The 19,513-nt window shown below is 41.9% G+C and overlaps 1 protein-coding gene and 1 long non-coding RNA gene across 4 annotated transcripts in view; one reads left to right on the top strand and one right to left on the bottom strand.

Annotated features, from left to right (window-relative positions):
- LOC147029610 (uncharacterized) overlaps positions 1-11,075 on the bottom strand; it is a 12,225-nt gene extending 1,150 nt beyond the window's left edge. The window contains exons 1-3 of the long non-coding RNA XR_015055960.1: positions 10,936-11,075; positions 3,072-3,224; positions 1-1,687 (exon numbers count right to left, since the gene is read on the bottom strand). The exon at positions 1-1,687 is cut by the window's left edge and continues 1,150 nt beyond it. This is a non-coding gene — a long non-coding RNA (uncharacterized LOC147029610). The remainder of the gene's footprint in view (positions 1,688-3,071; positions 3,225-10,935) is intronic.
- LOC147029609 (cytoplasmic dynein 1 intermediate chain 1-like) overlaps positions 10,979-19,513 on the top strand; it is a 98,382-nt gene continuing 89,847 nt past the window's right edge. For 2 of the 3 annotated variants that reach the window (XM_085872756.1, XM_085872753.1), the window contains exons 1-2: positions 10,980-11,253; positions 14,852-14,967. In XM_085872756.1, the coding sequence (XP_085728882.1) occupies positions 14,860-14,967 (108 nt within the window). In that variant the 5' untranslated portion in view covers positions 10,980-11,253; positions 14,852-14,859. Of the gene's footprint in view, positions 11,254-14,851; positions 14,968-19,513 lie in introns of all 3 variants that reach the window. The other variant, XM_085872754.1, reaches the window with a different exon arrangement.

The following is a 19,513-nucleotide window of genomic DNA, read 5'->3' as shown; positions in this document are numbered from 1 at the left end:
TGCAGCGAGTTCCTCTTCCTGATCGTCCGCTTCACTTCCATTGTCAGATTGTTCTAGCTCTTCAATGTCTGATTGCCTATTGGTAGAACTTTCCTCAAGTGAATAACTACCAAGTGTACTCTGTTGCATATTCTGCCTGTAATTCTCTGTCAGGGTCAGCCTCATCTCATTGATGGACAGTAAGTTTTTACCTTCTCTGAAGCCAAGGGAATACTTCAGGCTCTTATTTCTGTTTGGTTCACACACTCTCTCCATCCCAACATAACAGCAGGTTGTACAATATATACCACCTTCTCCAGACTATGTTGTTGCACTACTTTATATACTTGATGTCCCCAAATCTCTTGAATCTTATGATGACCTTTGTGCGTTCAATTCCTCAGTAACACCCGTTGACCTAAGTGGAGCTTCCTTAGCCTTGCAGTCAGAGAATTTCTTCCTGCTGTCTGCCTCTTTGTCAAGAAGCTTTCCTGCTTTTTCGTCGGCATCGGACAAAGCAGAGTAGTGATTGGTCAACCAGCTGTCGAAAGGTAAGTCATGTTCATCGTCAGCATCCCAGTTCAACATCAGATCAATTGGCAAACCTTTGGTCACGACCGTACGTGAAGTAGAAAGGCGAGTATCCAGTGGAACTGTGAGGGGTTGCATTGTACGCATACAATACTTCAGCTGAGTGTTCTGGCCAATGTTGCTTTTTGTCAGTGGGTAAAGTTTGAAGCAGGTTGTGTAACGAATGATTAAACGTTTTACACTGTCTGTTCCATTGTGGTCTGTATGGCATTGTTCTGGACTTCTTGATTCCGTAAATTATACAAAGTTCCTGAATCAGTTTCGATTCGAAATTACGGCCTTGATCAGAGTGTAGCCTTAGGGGAACACCATATTGGAGAAACTAGTCTTGCCATTGTCAAAGCTGTTTGATTGCTTGGTGGCACCACTCACCTGCACTTAGTAAATATATCAGTCATGGCGAGAACGTTTTCTTTACCGTCTGCAGGTTCCAACACTGTGAAATACATTGCCAGAATGTCTCGTGGACGTTTAGCCAGCAAGTTTCCCATTGATGTCTTAAAGCCTGGTTGTGGGTCTTCAGACAAGGTACATCTTTTACAGGTGCCTGAATCAGGGAAACTTCGATTTAATAAAGTGAGAGATAAAGAGGACAACTGAAATGTTGGGGATAAGTGAACTTAGATTGACTGATTTAAGGGCAGTTTCAACCTGAGGATTACAAAGTGTTCGTTTCTGGTCACAAAACTTATAAAAGAAATGGAGTGGCAGTGATTTGCAATAAGAAGATAGCAGGGTCAGTACTGAGATACAACCAAGTCAATGATAGGTTAATAATATCAGTGAGGTTGAAAGGACATCCAGTGAACACCATCATCATTCAGATATATCCTCCAACTTCTACAGCAGATGAAGAAAATATGGAGGAGTTTTATGGAAAGTCACAGGAACTGGTAGAACAGGTACCGAAACCCGAAAGGGGATGTTTTAATTATTATGAGAGACTAGAAAGCAAAGATTGGAGAACCAGGAACATGAGGGATTGCAGGACAGCGCAGACTTTGTATCCAAAATGAGCCAGGGGAGCAAATGCTGGAGTTTTGTGTTGAGAATGAGCTCATTATTGCAAACACATTGTTCAAACAACTCAACCTTAGATTCCGCACATGAACTTCACCTGATGGGCAACATAGAAATCAGATTGAGTACATTCTAATCAACAGTGGATGTAGAAGTATGATGCAATCTGATAATATACTCTGCAAGTTGCAGACTGTGCGACAGATAATGAACTCCTTTTAGCAAAGCTAAAAATCAAATTGAGAAAGGTGAAAAAAAAAAATCAAAAACTCCAACCAGATATGAGCTTGAAAACATGTGTCAACAATTTCCAAAAAAAGTTCAAAAAAAAAAAAAACAACAAAAACAACGTCTTAGAGAGGTGGATTTGGTTTACAGAATGCCAGACGAATTGTGGTCAGAGGTTGAAGACATTGCAAAAGAAGAGGCCAAAACACATCCCAAAAGCAAGCAGAAAGAAGAAGGCTAAATGGCTGTCAGTCGAGGCAATAAATATTGCAGACAGAAGAAGAGAGATGAAAACCAAAGGTAAGCATCAAGAGAGGACATTAAGCAGCAAAATGCCAAGTGCCAACCACAAGCTATGAAAGACAACGACAGGTATTTCAAAGAGGCATACAAAGAGATATAAAGTGACAACATAGCAGGAAAAACAAGAGATGTATAAAAGGATCACAGAGATCACAGGAAAGTTAAGGTCCAGGATTTGGGATCCTTGAGAAGAGCAGGAAAATATCTGACAGAAGAAACACAGGTGAAAGAAAAATGGAAGGACTATACTGAAACTCTATATTAACGAGATAACAATTTGGTGGCAACCTTCGAAGAAAGAGATAATGGCAAGAACCAACAGTGATATAATCTGAGGTCGGAAGAGCCTTGAAAGAGTTGGCAATTGGAAAAGAACCAGGTGCCGATGAAATAACAATGGAACACTTTCAGGTAGTTTTGGAGGACACAATTAAAATTTAACAGCAATTCATAAACATATCTGGAGCAGGAGTGTATGGAGTAAAAGTTGGAAACGGTCATGCTGCATATAGTTGCCAAAGAAAGAGGATGCAAGAGAATGTTCAAATAACTGAAACATTGCCTTGATTTCACATGAGAGCAAGATATTACTAAAGATCATTCAACATAGGATAGAAGACTTCATTAAATGAGGAAAGTCGGTTGAGCAAACAGGTTTCAGAAGAGGAGGTACGAGAGAAGAAATCGCAAATCCGAGGTGGATCATGGAAAATGCAAGGGGATACATACCAAATGAAGGTGTATCTCTGTTTGATAGATTACAGAAAAGCTTTAGATTGTGCTGATCATGAATTGATGTAGATTATGTTGAGACAATGGGGATGTCGGAGTACTGATATGTCTGATAAGAAGCCTGTACAAGAAGCTACAGTAAGAACAGAGTATGGAGAGATAGAGAATGGTTTGGAATTGACAAAGGAGTTAAACAGGGGTGCATTCTCTTTCCTTACTTGTTCAATCTGTCTGGTGAACTCATCATGAGGAAATCAAATGGGGATGACACCGAGGCTAGATTCAGGATTGGAGGAAGATGTGTCAACAAGCTCAGGTTTGCTGATGATACCACTCAGTTGGTAGAAAGTAAAGAGGTCTTGATGCAACTGCTGAAGACAGTGAAGAAGGAAAGCGAAAAAGATGGTCTTTATTAAAACCTATAAAAAGCTCAAATCTTGTTACCTGAGAAGATCGGCATGTTCAGATTGGGAGACGATCATGTGGAAATCGTAGAAAGTTTCATCTTCCTGGGTTCTAAAATCATTAATCTCACCAGAAGTCAGACACGATTTAACATGAAAAAAAAAAAATATATATATATATATATATATATATATATATATATATATATATATATATATATATATATATATATATCAATGTTACAATTGTATTGGCCCACCCTTCTGTCTCCCAACCATGTGGGCTGTTCCTGCCTCTTTAACTGTTATCAGTACCTGCACCCGAACCCCTTCACCTGCATTTCCATTCTCACCCCTTGCTCCACCATCTCTCAGTCCACCACCCAACCATTCCTCCCACTCACACAGCTCTTCAACTCCCAACCACTTCCATCTGGTCCATAAACATGAAGGGCCGACACTCATTCAGTCTTATGGATATCAATCACTGTCTCATTTCCGGATAGTATCTATTTAACAGAAGCATTTATTTCACAGAATATCCTAGACTTGTTTGTTCATTCACTTCCTGGTTTTCCTTGTAACACTTTTACAAACCTATTGCTCATGTTGGCCATGGTGTTGTGGTTGAGATAAGAGCTGCCTTTCCCATTCCCCTTTCCTCACCCTGTCCCCAATAATCTCTATGAAATATTTCTACATCCTTATCTCTGTATACAGCATTGTCTTGTTTATGTGCATCATTTGCCATCCTCACAATTGAGATGATGCTGCCTGCATATGAAACTCCCTTGGCCAACTTAAATTCCCAACTATCCAACTCCAGCTCACTTTTCCTACTCTGTGGTAACTTCAGCAGACATTATTCCAGATGCTTGGCATTGGTCCCATATCAGTGTTTTTTGCATTTCAACCAAGGCCTTTCATGCCACTTCAGGCCTTGCTCACTGTTTGATTCTGAAAGCATATTTCACCTAGTTACCCAACATCTCCACTCAGTCTCATCATGTCTATCCTTTCCTGCTCCTCCTCAGCTCCTTTTGGCTCCTAAATAATGTAATCTTGAAAGTATCTGTCTCTTTGGTAGTCTTCAGGTTATCGAAAAGGCAATGAAGCATCTGACAATATAGATGGGCAGATTTGTGTGGCCTGAAGTCAACCATCTTTTCCACTGACTAGTCCACTGTTGTAACAATGCATGTGGTGAGGTATTTCCAGAAACAAGCATATGTTTTCCACCTGGAAAGTGGTCCACACTTGGAAAGTGAATGATAAATAATGCAATCATTGTGTGTCAGTTATCACAGATGTCAGAGCTCAAAATATGAATTTCCTGATTTCTGAACTCTCAGATATCTCGCCATTCACTAAAACCAGGTGGCAATTGGTCAAGTTAATATTTGGTACATGCACCTCATGGGTTCCTTCAATCTTGAAGAAGAGAGCTACAATAAATGGTGCTCTGACTTAGGCTGAGTGCCTGAACTCTGTCTTTGTGGAAAATGTCATGGTCCTTTATTCCTCTTTTCATCTCACCATTCTACCCCATCCACTGAAAATTTCCTCTGGTGTGTAGGCTTCCCTTCCACAAAGGTGGAGTATTCCTACCAAATATGGACTCCTCCATGAATCCAGGCTTTAGAAATTCAATAATCATGACCTGTTCATCTTTTTAATTTCTTCCTCTTTGCTCTTTTCCATGTCATTATTGAAAGAGCTGTCTTTCTACAATGACCTGCAAAAGTATTCACTTCCTACCAATAATGCCACATTTAGATGAATTACCAATAATGCCATATTTGGATGAATCACCAATAATTCCACATTGAGGTGAATTTTCAGTAATGCCATATTTAGATGAATTACCAATAATTTCACATTGAGGTGAATTACCGATAATGCCATATTAAGAAGAATTTCAAATAATGTCACATTATATTGAATTACTAATAATGCCATATTTAGATGAATTATATTTACCAATAATTCCATATTTCGATGAATTACTAATAATGCCACATGTAGATGAATTACTGATAATGCCATATTTACATGAATTACTGATAATGCCACATTTTGATGAATTACTAATAATGCCATATTTAGATGAATTACGATTAATCATGCCATGTTGAGATGAATTACGAATAATGCCACATTTAGATGAATTACTAATAATGCCACATTCAGATGAATTACCAATTATGCCACATTTCGATGAATTACTAATAATGTCACATTCAGGTGAATTCCATATAATGCCATATTTAGATGAATTACCAATTATGCCACATTTCGATGAATTACAAATAATGCCATATTTAGATGAATTACGAATAATGCCATATTTAGATGAATTAATAATCATGCCACATTTCGATGAATTACCAATAATGCCATATTTAGATGAATTACTAATAATGCCATGTTCAGATGAATTACGAATAATGCCATATTTAGATGAATTACCAATAATTCCACATTTAGATGAATTTCTAATAATGCCATATTTCAATGAATTTCTAATAATGCCACATTTGGATGACTTTCTAATAATGCCACATTTGGATGAATTTCTAATAATGCCATATTAAGATGAATTACTAATAATGCCATGTCTTGATGAATTACCAATCATGCTACATTTTGATGAATTACTAATAATGCCACATTCAGATGAATTACCAATAATTCCACATTTAGATGAATTACGAATAATGCCACATTTCTATGAATTTCTAATAATGCCACATTTCTATGAATTTCTAATAATGCCATATTTCAATGAATTTCTAATAATGCCACATTTGGATGACTTTCTAATAATGCCACATTTGGATGAATTTCTAATAATGCCATATTAAGATGAATTACTAATAATGCCACATTTTGATGAATTACCAATCATGCTACATTTTGATGAATTACTAATAATGCCACATTCAGATGAATTACTAATAATTCCACATTTAGATAAATTACGAATAATGCAACATTTAGATGAATTTCGAATAATGCCACATTTCTATGAATTTCTAATAATGCCATATTGATAACCAGAATAGCACTAAGTTCCTTGACTTTGCAAGAAGTCATAGACTTAGGGTGGCTGGTTCATGGTTTCAGCGCCCACAAGCTCATCGCTGGACTTGGTATTCCAACGCTGGCGGTGTGGCAAAGGAGATTGACCATGTCCTCATTGACGGTCGTTGGAGGATGATCCAGAACTGCAGGGTCTACCGGAGTGCTCAGTTCCTCAATACTGACCACAGGCTTGTTGTAGCAACTCTAAAGCTGCACCTTAAATCCTGGAGAATGGTACCATCCCAGCCTCGGCTGGATGTTGCCAAGCTCAGGGATGAGAGAGTAGCTGAGGAGTTTGCGAACAGGCTGAGTGGACACTTGGGGGGTCTGGATGCTTTGGGGGGTCCTGAAGAGTTGTGGAGCGCCTTCAAGACCACCGTCCTTGATGTTGCCGGTGGATGCCTTGGAACTCACCGCAGGGCAAAGAAGAATTTTGTCTCTCGAGGGACACTGGATACCATTGACCAGAGTCGCAGGGCCAGGCTGAATGGCAGAGCTGAGCTGTTCAGGGAGCTGAGGCGTAAAACTGTACATGCACTGAGGGTGGACAAGGAGGCCTATGTGCGAGGAATCTGTGAGGGGGTAGAGCATCACCTGTGGACAGGTGATTCTCATCCCGCTTACAGGGGAATTCGCGCATTACGTTCTACCAAGCCCATCCCTCGGAGCACTGCAGTTCGAGCAGAGAGTGGTAGGCTCTTGACAGAGGAGTCTGAAGTGAAGGCCCACTGGGCCGGTTACTTTGAGCGGTTGTACCAGGCTGATCCCCCAGCTGTCGAGTTGGACGTCGAGGGTGTTACAATCCCTGTTGCTGACCCTCAAATCAACTGTGGTCCACCTTCGCTTGTGGAAACACAGGCTGCGGTGAACCAGTTGAAACGGGGCAAAGCTCCAGGGATCTGTGGCATCCATGCCGAACTTCTCAAGGCTGGTGGAAATGCTGCACTCGTGTCGTTGCATGCAGTTTTGTGCTCTGCCTGGAACACAGGCATCATCCCAACTGACTGGAAGAGGGGCCTTGTTGTCCCTCTCTGGAAAGGGAAGGGTGATCGCCAAGACTGCAACAACTACCGAGGGGTGACGCTGCTCTCAGTGCCGGGCAAGGTCTTTGCTCGGATAATTCTTGATGGGGTTCGCCACCATCTGCTTGAGCACCAGCGTCCAGAGCAGTCAGGCTTTACACCAAAGAGGTCAACGATTGACCGTATCCTTGCACTTCGTGTCCTCACCGAACGCAGACGAGAGTTTCGGCAGGGGCTGCTTGCAGCCTATGTTGATCTCTGTAAAGCGTTCGATTCAGTGAATCGGGATGTCCTCTGGAGGATTCTTGGTCTTCGTGGGGTGCCACCAAAACTGATTGATCTGATGTCTGAACTCTACTCTGGTACTGAGAGTGCTGTGAAGTGTGGTGGTACCACCTCTGACTTATTTCCAGTTGTTACTGGAGTTCGTCAGGGATGTGTACTTGCCCCCACACTTTTCAGCACTTGTATGGACTGGATTTTTGGGAGGATGTCGGAGAGATCAAGTTGCGGTGCATCGTTTGGGAATGTCAAGATCTCGGACCTTGATTTTGCAGACGATGCAGTCATCTTTGCGGAGACTTTAGACATCCTTTTGGGGGCCCTCGAGGTGCTGAATGAGGAGTCGGAGCCACTGGGATTATGGGTTTCTTGGGTCAAAACTAAGATCCAGGCTTTCGGTGACATCTTGGATGCTGCTGTCCTGTCTGTGTCTGTTTGTGGTGAGGATGTTGAGGTCATGGAGAGATTCACTTACCTTGGCAGTGATATTCATGTCTCTGCTGGCTGCGAGTCAGAGGTCAATAGACGTCTGGGTCGGGCCTGGGGAGTCATGGATTCACTGGATCATGGGGTGTGGCGCTGCCGGTACCTGTGCGGGAGGACGAAAGTCCGAGTCTTCAGGTCCTTGGTACTTCCAGTCTTGCTCTATGGGTGCGAGACTTGGACTCTGACCAAGTATCTGAGACGGAGACTTAATTCCTTTGGTACCAGGTGTCTTCGGAGAATCCTTGGCTATCGCTGGTCGGATTTTGTGTCCAACGAGCGGTTGCTGAGAGAAACTCGGATGAGATTTGTTACCTGCATAGTCCGTGAGCGTCAGTTGCGGCTGTATGGACATGTGGCTCGTTTTCCTGACGCTGATCCTGCTTACCAGATTCTCTCAGCGAGGGAGTCTCATGAGTGGAGGAGGCCAGTGGGCCGACCACGTGCCTCATGGTTGCAGCAGGTTGACCATCATCTCAAGGAGATGGGGATGGGCCTGGCATCTGCCTGGGGGATGGCCAGACGGAGGCCCCTGGAGTACCGGCGGAAAGTGGACGCAGGGACGCGCTGTTCTGGCACATGCTCCCATACCTGACCTGACCGTATTGAGATGAATTACTAATAATGCCACATTAAGATGAATTTCTAATAATGCCATATTTAGATGAATTACTAATAATGCCATATTTCGATGAATTACCAATAATGCCATATTTTAGATGAATTACTAATAATGCCATATTAAGATGAATTTCTAATAATGCCATATTAGATGAATTACTAATAATGCCATATTAAGATGAATTACTAATAATGCCATATTAAGATGAATTACTAATAATGCCATATTTAGATGAATTACCAATAATGCCATATTTAGATGAATTACTAATAATGCCATATTTAGATGAATTACCAATAATGCCACATTAAGATGGGTCCTGTGTTATGTTGTCAAAAGGAATTTGTACATTCTCTCATTCTCTTTCAACATGGAAGCATCAAAGCTGTTGCTCTGACCGCTATCCAAGATATGCATGCAAATTGCGAGTCATCGGCCTTGGGGGCATCGCATCCCCCCTCCCTCCAAGGCGTCGGTGTGAATGGTGAGTCATCGTCCAGTACTCCACTCCAGCCAATCGGAGCCAGAGATACTGATGAATGTGGGCTAACCAATAGGGGCTCAGATTACCATTGACGTCAACTGATGAACCAATCAGTGTCGATCTTACATCGACAAGCCTATATATGCACGCTCTCTTCCTTCTTCCTTCTCTTGCTGTGATTCAACATTGAGAAGTACAGCACAAAAGCTTTGGTTAACATGTTGTATTTGTTTTCTTGTAAATTAATGTTCTGTCATGTCAAACATCTGTTCCTCAATTCATTGATTAATTAAAAAATAAATAATAAAGTTTTTGCAAAAGCACATCTTCACTTTTGTTCGCAAATTTCAGCTTCCTAGCTCAAAGGATGGCTGAGATATCACCCAGACAAACAAGAAAACAAATGGAGTAAAAACTGAGTACTCCCGTCGGTGCCCAGTGGTGATGTCATGTATCACCTGGATATGGAATTGGGAAGGAGTGGTGTTCAATGACAATATAACAATTTGCCCTTTTGTTTTGAAAAATGGGAACAAAGGTGGAGGAGGGTGTTACGTGTGGTTGAGGACTTTAGGTGGGGAGGTGGTTTGAAGATGGAGGTCAATCTTACGGCCACTATGTTGGTGCCCGTAGCTCTGTGAAGGCAAAGACACCTCAAGTATCCACATCCTTAGTTGCTGATGTATATACAAGATCTATTATACAAGATGTACGTGTCATCAAGATGGATGTATTATTAGTTGGTGATGTATATACAAGGCACGCGGCTGTGACGGGTGGGGAGGTTGTTTGAAGGCTTGGAGTGGGGAGAGGAAAGCCTGCGGTGTTGGCTTAGTGGTTAGGGTGGCGGCTTGGGATCCTAGGGTCCTGAGTTCAAGCCCCGTTGGCCGCTGAATTAATACACCAGGAGGTTGACTCAGCCTGTCATCCTTCTGAGTTCGGCAAAATGAGCACCAGTGTACTGGTAAGGGGGACACTGCATCAGCGGCATAGCCGCGTCCCAACCAATGATGCAACCAGCAGCCACAGGCTGCACTCGATAGAGAGAGAGAGTGGGGAGAGGATTGATGCGTTATGGTTTAGAGGGGGTAGTTGAGGACTTGGTTTTGGGAGGTGGATGTTGAGGACTTGGGGTTTGTGAGATGGGTGCGGGTGGGGGGGAGATTTGAGGGCTTAAAGTCAGATTTTGCATTCCATAGAATTTCCATGGGTCCCTGCTAGTTTGTTAAATAGTACCTGAAGTTGTGTTTCATTGTTTAACAAATAAATCATGATGGTCATTCTGATCAGACATCATCACAGCAGACTGTTCCCAATTCTCAGATGTTGATCATACATTTTCCTGTGACTTAATAACCTCTTATATATTGATTCGTCCATCTAAGTAACAAGGAATAACAAGGGTATTAGACGCGCGAGGAGGCCATTCGGCCCATCATGACTGCGCTACACCAACACCAGAGTAAATAAATCCATGTAGATTTTGGTGTCATTCTAATACAGAGCACAAAGGACTAAAATACCGACCACGTAGCCCCGCCCCCCCCCCCCCCCCGGACGAGTATCCTTTTCCTGCAATTCACGTGGGAAGATTAGAATCGTCTCGTCTCTCGGTCATCTTGTCGAACATTATTGTGACATTGTTTCCGATCGCTGTTGCACATCGATGTGTTCACAAAAGAGAGTCAACCGTGGACATACTTCGACACACGGCGTCTCATTGGTCTTACGGGGGATGGTTTCAGCGGCGTTGTCCCCTCCGTTAATGCTGACTTGATGAGATCGATATCGGTCATTGGGCCTCGAAGTCACAACAACAACCATCGCTGCTCGGAGGTGCGCCCCTCCGTGGCCAGTGGAGGTGTTGAGCGGCTGCCGGACCCCGAAGATGTACTAACGCATTGCGCATTCGAGGAGGCTCCATGGTACAGCTGGACTTACAGTCGTTACCCACCCATTGACTCGGTGGCGGTGCGAAAGCCCTTTCATTGTATTCCATCGCAGTGTCCTTCGTGCCAGGTGGGTTAGTAGGAAAACGTGTGATGGGTGTACGCGGAGTCAGTAGGGAAGCGTGCTGCGAGTGCCGATGTTCATTTACGTTCCCAATTCCGAAGGCCTGCAGTCCGTGCCGTTGTCATCGAGCCGTGTGCTCTTTTGCTCTTTTCTTGTCTGACAATGACGTCACAATTACAATCATTGCAGCATGCTCGTTTAAGTTTCGCGAAATTTGTTGAGGGACATTTTCTGGCTTTTGTGCTCTGCAAATGCGCCCGTAACATGGTTTTTGAAATGAATGGATCTGTGACGTCATAATTGGCTGGATGATCGATTTTGATTAATGACGTCTGACAGCTGGCATTAAATTATATTTTTGTCCTTTTAAAGCGGTGGCTTTTACGTTCCATTTGGTGTAATTGGCATCTGTACTGAACTACAACCTCTTTAACGGCCCCAATTATTCCCACATTTTTTGTGGGGTCGGACGGAGAAAGTTTTTAGCCGATTGTTTCACGAAACGCTGCCCCCGGCCTGACACTCCATTGATGGTGGCTGGAATTTGTGATTTGTTGAGAGTGCCGGCGATAGCTCGCCGACTCTTCGTGAAAGACGTCATATGGGATCTTTAACGTCTATTCATTAATGCTAGCAGACAGGACACCCAGTCTGACATCCATCTTGGGTACGGTACACTTTGTGATGCAACTCCCTGCCTGCGAAGGACCAATCCAGCAGTTTATATAGTTGGGTCTCCACCATCCTGTCGGACTAATTAACCTTAGTACAGTATATCATACGAACGACAAAAATGTTAGAACGGTTTGGTTAGAAGCACGCTCACAATTGAATTGTCTCAATTTAATTCTCAACTCTGTTGCAATTAACTCAGAGCTGCCTTGTTGGCAGCAGTGCTTCAGATAGTGCTGCATCCTGGAGCAGCACTCTGTGCTTGAATTGCACCAAAACGTGGGTTTTTCAAAATGTCTGAATCCAACATGGGTGTAAGTTCAGCTTTCCAGTCTGCATTTAGGTTGTGGATGATAAAGATCCCAATATCTTTGGGATTCACAAAGAGTGTATTGGTTAGTTCTGTTTTGGTACCAGATGCTAAATTCTCGACTTGCGGTTAGTTGTTTAAGATTGATGGGAGTGCTTGGGATTTGGGACAAGGATAATGGGATAAACAGCCTCCTCGAATATATATTTATATATATATATATATATATATATATATATATATATATATATATATTTTTTTTATAGTGTTACAATACCAGGACAGTAAATGAAACCATGGTTATCCATATCACATAATACATATGGGAGAGAATCGCTGTTTTTTGCCGCTACGATATTACCTCCGTTGTCTCAGCAGCCATGTTTGAGTTGTCTATGTGCACACTTGTTTGAGTGCAGACAAAATTGTGTAGAAGTGTTTTTAACAAGGCCACCCATGATTGGATTTTTTCATTTCCTAGTCTTCCAAAGCTTACGGAGTGCCTTGTGAAGTAGAACCTTGGCTGGGAGATCGATTTAGGGGAATCACCTTTCAGGCTAAGTGATTTCATTTTTTTTTTCTTCCACCAAACAGATATAACAGCTATCTGTTATATAATTGAGACATAACTTCACAAATATAGTGCTGATCAGTCATCTAATTGAAGATTTAGAGGCATCAGCATGCAAAGTGTTAATATTTGTGATACTTTTGGACATGGGGAATACATTGTACTGAATTTCGCTGGCCTTGAACGAGCCAAATCGTTTTTCTGACAAATTTCTCACCTGTGAATGGAGAGAATAACCTAATCAAGTATACCCAGGTGGCTGGGATTATATGAATAAATTGACTACTTCCATGCTCTTCCAGCAGAAGAAAGCTGCATAAAGCAACCATGAAAGGCTACCTAAGATAAGTCCTTTGCTGTTTCAAACCTTTCCAAGAGTTCCTCCACAGCTGAAAAGTCATTCACAAATAAGAATCCCAATGAGAATCCCAATGCTACACACCCCCTCAGCTGCCAGACCAGTTTCATTGCTTGTTGGCGAATCATTAGTGACAGTGCAGACAGAAACATCCACCACAACTCCCAAACAAGTACCACGTGTTAATGTCAAAAATAGTCAACATATAAATGAAAAACAAAGACACCTCTCTCACATGTGAATGGAGGGCACAACTAATATAGCTAACTTAAACATTGCAAACATAACCTATATATACATATAATATTGCATAAAAAGCAAATCTAGCTTTCTGGGAAAAGCTATCCTAGTGTGGCCGGATGAATTGATTTCTACATAAATGGATTGCTAGTCCCTGGTGGTTTCAATGTTAGCTGGTCATGTTCTGCACTAACAATCCATTAGCATTGCATGTGCTGTTCGATTTTTCACAAGTTCCCATGTGAATGCCGACATGGTAGCATGTATGGAAAGAGTTTCCTTTCACCAAATTACAGATGCAGCCAATCTTCATTTTAAATGTAGATGATATGGGGGGAGGCAGCAAGGAAAGTTGGTATTTTGTTAACCTTGAACTTCCTCGTTCTTTACTTTTATTTGGAAAACGAAACCAGACAAGAACTGCCTTTTTATGAGTCCCTTCAGGAGGGAACACTTCTTTCGATATACGATCTTTCACAAGGGTCGTTGAGACAGTTGTTCCTTAAATATGTGAAGAAGGTCGATGTAAAATATATTAAAGTAATACCATTTACATGTTAAATTCAAACAAGCCTTTGGCACTTCAGTTTGACCACATAGATTTTGCTGTGTAAGGATTCTAAGTGGATTTTATTAAATTAGTATTTAGATACAAAATAATAATGCAAGTTCAGTAATTGGAGAGATCAAGTCTTTGGGATAAATGCAATGATGTAATGTGGATTTGAACATTAAATATTTAACATGAACAAATGGCCTCTTCCTTTGTCTTCTTGTATAGATAGTACTTTTTAGTGTTCATTATGATGTTAGAGATTTAAGCTTTCAGCCTTACTTTGTGGAAATTGTAATACTAGCCTTTTAAGTTGAGCAGATTGAGTCAGAATTAAATGACGATTGCAAACATGACTGACACTCTTTTTCTTAACAGGATTTGAGGCTCATGGTGGAGCTGCCACCACCCCCCCTCCTTCATGGAGTCCCCCCCCCTTCATCCCCCTCCACACACACACACACACACACACACACACACACACACACACACACACACACACACACACACACACACACACACCTCAAGCACATGAATACACAGGACTTAGATGAGACAAACAGCCACTAAGCTTGGAAGAAGTGCCATCACCTCTTGTGGCACTCTGGGTACCAGCAATGTCACAACAATGGTGCCACCGCACTCGGCGGGACATTTCCGAAGGAGGAATTTCCTCCTCCTCATGGATGCCGAGGCCTATGGTTGTTTGTCCTTGCTCTATCCTTTTACATGCTGAACATCAAGCAAGGAAGCAACATCTACCATTTTTAAAGTCTTTGGTCTGACTCGGCCGGGATTTGAATCGCTGACCTCCCAGACTCGGAGCAGATGTTCTAACCATTACGTGACCGAGTCTGGTAACCAATGCACCATTAACTATATTGTTTGTGCTCCTTGCAGGCAGCAGCATGGCCGATCGGCTAGACTTGAAGGCAGAGCTGGAGAGGAAAAAGCAGCGTCTTGCTCAGATCCGTGAGGAGAAGAGGCGCCGAGAAGAGGAACGCAAACGCAGAGAGGTGTGAGAGACAACTTGTCTTGGTAACATTTCTTATCAGTGCAGTCCTGGGCATGGCTGTGGAATTCCTGCCAAATTCCTATTTGAAATTTTTTTTATAGCAGTGTGAAACCTATATCCTTTTGGGCCATCTACATATTACAGTATTCAAAATGTGGAATGTTTAACCTGCCATCCCCCCCCCCCCCCCACAACCAACACACACACACACACACACACACACACACACACACACACACACACACACACACACACACACACACACACACACACACACACACTGCTCTAAATTTCCATATGCTCTGCTCCTCACTTTTAGACACTTCGTCCTTTTCCTTTTATATCACTAAATACACTTCCTTTTTATCTTTATTGAACATTTCCCTTGCTTTTCTCATCACAAATATTTCTAATTGTTCATAACCTCCTTCACCCTTTTTTACATATTGTCACAAAACCCAAGATTCTTTAATCAAATGATGTCCAACCAGCAAGCGACTGTCGTCCAAACATGTAAAAAAAAGCTCAAATAAAACAATAAACGCACTGACATGCACTGTATTGACAGAAAAGTAAATAATAACTGGATTTTCTTATCTCTGCTCTCCCCTCTCACTCTGCTTTCCCATTGATCTATCTATATATTACTAAAACTCTTCTTGTATGTATGTATGTATGTTCCTGAAATACAGCCAAAACAGTACAAGATAGCGCAAAAATTTTAGGGCCACCTTACTCACCATTCTCCTGCGGTGTGAAGTCTCAAGTTTCGTTCAAATCTGGCAAAGAAAAAAATTATTGAAAAATCAATTCCTGATTCAGTCAAGTACTCTTCGGGAGAATTTGATCATTGCAAACAACCTCAGGGGTATAGTTTGCTGGAACTATCTTTTTTTTTATGATTTTTTTAATCAACCACTGTCACAACGGAAACCCAACGGGTTCATGGGTCATCTAGTATATTACTAAAACTCTCATCATGTATGTATGTATGTTCCCAAAATACAGCCAAAACGGTACACAATAGTGCAAAAAATTTAGGGCCACATTACTCAACATTGTCCTATGGTGTGCAGTATCAAGTTTCGTTCAAATCGGGCAATGAAAAAATTATTAAAAAATCAATTCACGATTCAGTCAAGTACTCTTCGGGAGAATTTGATCAATGCAAACAACCTCAACGGTATAGTTTGCTGGAGATATCTTTTTTTTTTCTTGAAATGATTTTTTTCATCAACCGTTGTCACAATGGGAACCCAACAGGTTCATGGGTTGTCTAGTATATACTCATTGCAGGAACATTCTCAAAAGTCCCTCCGGTGACAAAGTACTCATAATTACTGGATGGTTCTATATCCAGAAGTAAGCAGAAATTCTCCTAATTCGTGCAATCTGTCAACACAGCTTAAAGTGTATCTACAATATTATAACTTGTCACGTTTTTAAGCTACTGAACTTCGAGAACAAACATTAGAGATTCATACATGATGTACTGTATAATTACCCAACACACGCGGAGCGAAAAGAGGGGTTAAGCAATTGGTTTGTGTCTGTCCGTCTGATCAGTTTATGATCGAGGAACAAGCTATTTAAATTGGATGTTATATTTTGAACACGAATCAGAACATGAATAGGAAGACAAGTTTACCGTTTTATCGTATTTTGGCTCTGAATTCATCCCGATCCCACATGCGCAGAAATGAGTGAGATAAAAAATTTTTTACCCTGTCTCCCTGCCTGGTAGTATAATAAAATTGAAAGTCATTCCAAGTCGGAAATTTACTGTTTTTAAGAACGCTATAAAGGATACAAACAACAGTCATGTGGAACTAATGTAATGTGTTAGATAGATTGATGTAATCCAGGCAAAAATATCATTCCTTTCATGCAGTAATTCCCTGCAGACAACTTACTGTAGTATGAGGTGTCACCACGCTATATATCGATATATAGCATGAGAGAGCATAGCATGTGCATTGGGGTGAATAAGAGGCCTCCAATTATATGGATATGTCCTTTACTGATTGACACTGCATTCTGTGGTCATTAATAAAGCCTCCTTCTCCTAAATTGCAAGTCGACATCAATTAAGGGTACAGTTTGACCAAATTTTGAAGTTAAGGTCTCGAACCATATTTTCCCACTTACCCACTAAGTTTGCACATCACGGATTTGTGGTTCACAGGGACTTTCAAGAACGTAACCCTTGCAAATGGCAAGGCCCTCCTGTGTACACTTGAACACTGCGCATTCAACTCTCTAGTTTGTTCTGTATTAAGTCATAGGTTATACAGCGTTAACATCGCACTGAACAATTCGTAAAGACTTTATCATCCATGATGATTGGAAGAATTTTGTAACTGCAGATGGTGCGAAACCAGAAGAAAAAATTATAGTCTCAAGTCTGAAGAACAAATTATACCCAGACTTGCAATCTCGTGGTGGTGAGAGGGCCTTGAATTGAGTCTTTGCATTAGACAAGCTACAATCACAAAGCTTTGTCCTCTACACATCAATCAGTGTCAGATGCAAAGCAGTTGATGTGGTGAAAACTTGGGATCCTTTACAGTCACATGTCTGTTATTATGAAAAAGTAATTTTTTTTTATTCCTTTCTCTACAGGATTGAGGCTCATGGAAGAGTAAGGAGATGGAGAATATGAACTAACAGCATGACAAGGGAGCAACTCTTGGACACATTGAGCAAGACATTGAATGAACAAGAAAAGTAGAGAGAGAGAGAGAGAGAGAGAGAGAGTGAGAGAGAGTGAGTGAGAGAGAGAGGGAGAGAGAGAGAGAGAGAGAGAGAGAGAGAGAGAGAGAGAGAGAGAGAGAGAGAGAGAGAGAGAGAGAGAGAGAGTGAGAGAGAGAGAGTCAGAGAGAGAGAGAGAGAGAGAGAGAGAGAGAGAGAGAGAGAGAGAGAGAGAGAGAGAGAGAGAGAGACAGAGAGAGACAGAGATAGAGGGAGAGAGACAGAGAGAGAGAGAGAGAGAGAGAGAGAGAGAGAGAGAGAGAGAGAGTCAGAGAGAGAGAGAGAGAGAGAGAGAGAGAGAGAGAGAGAGAGAGAGAGAGAGAGATTAGCATGGCTTAATCATGGGAGGGGCATTGGAGGGGTGACATAAGATGGCGGTGCATAACCTGCTTGGAGCCACAGAGGGAGGAGAAGGATAATGCAGCCCTTGAAAGTTGTTTCACATAAACGAGAAATGAATCACAAAAAGGTTGGGGTGTTTGTGTACTCAACCTGGATTTTGGAGGTTTAACCAGGAGAGAGTTGCTAGAAGAATCTGTTCATTATTGACATATTGTGGAGGGTCAGATGGCTAAGAGAGCAGAGGGAGTTAAACTGGAGGAGAGCTTTGCGCAACGGTTTCTTGACAATTGTCACTAGAGGTTCATGGTCGGTCTGCACCTCAGTCTTGTATGTGTGGATATAGTGGTGAAGCTTCTCCAAGGTAAATATCACCCTAGCATCTCTTTCTAAAACTGGGCACATTATCTTCAGTAGAGGACAGTAAATGAAATGAATATATGACCAGCTGGCCATCCTGCATCAGAGAGGCTCCCTGGCTGGTTGATGATGCATCAGCATGCGGAACAGATGGTCTTCACGGTTCCAATAATTTGAGTACCGGCGCAGATGACACGGCTTGTTTTAGCCCGCTAAATACTGCTGCCTGCTCCAGATGCTATTGCCACTGTGAATCTTTCTTCAACAAATTCTGAAGTGGGGTTGCGATTGACGACACGTCAGGAATGAAATGCGATCAGTTGTTGATCGTGCCCAGAGCATGCTGTAAGTCAGTCTTGCTTGTTGGCGTTGGCATATCCACAATGTGTTGGACCTTTTCCTGATCTGGTGTTAAACCATCAGCAGAGACAACATGTCCCATGAACCTGACCTCTGATACCTGACATTGGAGCTTCTGCCAGTTAAATTTCACTCTGCTGGCTCTAGCCCGATCAAGGAGTTTCCTGAAACTCTCATCATGCCAAGCTTCATCACTGTCAGTGATGATCATCTCATCAGCGATAAGTGTACACTTTCAATATCTCTGAACGTACATTCATTGTTATTCTGCAACACTTCATTTGTGGAACAAAGTCTGATTGGTATGGGCGAACAACCCTACCCCACCCGACAAACACATCTGCGTAATCATGCATGACTTCACTCAGCTTGAGTGGTGCGTGTTGAGCATGAACAGAACACACACACTTACATAGTCATTCTTAGCACCGAGTTGAATAAAATCAAGGTGAACACTTGCTTTTAACCCCAAAATTGGTGGTGCCGAAGTGTCAACATTGTAAAATTCAAAGTTCCCTTTTCGCTGCCAGCTTTGGAGAATAAGTCACTCTTGCTTTTGTGGGTCATCTTATGTCCCACATTCACAGTCAGTTGCAGAAGATTTCCAGACCTCAGGCTTCATCGGTAATTTGTCCAAAAAGGATGAGATGACATGATGCATATCTGCACACCAGTATCCAGTTTGACTTTCATTTTAGCTGCTTCTGTTGATATACCTGCATAGCAGTTGTCACCCA

Source organism: Eptatretus burgeri, chromosome 3 (genome assembly GCF_056783735.1).
Source record: "Eptatretus burgeri isolate ZD-2024b chromosome 3, Ebu_testis_v1, whole genome shotgun sequence".
Lineage (NCBI taxonomy): Eukaryota > Metazoa > Chordata > Myxini > Myxiniformes > Myxinidae > Eptatretus > Eptatretus burgeri.
This window is presented reverse-complemented; position numbering and strand designations above follow the sequence as displayed.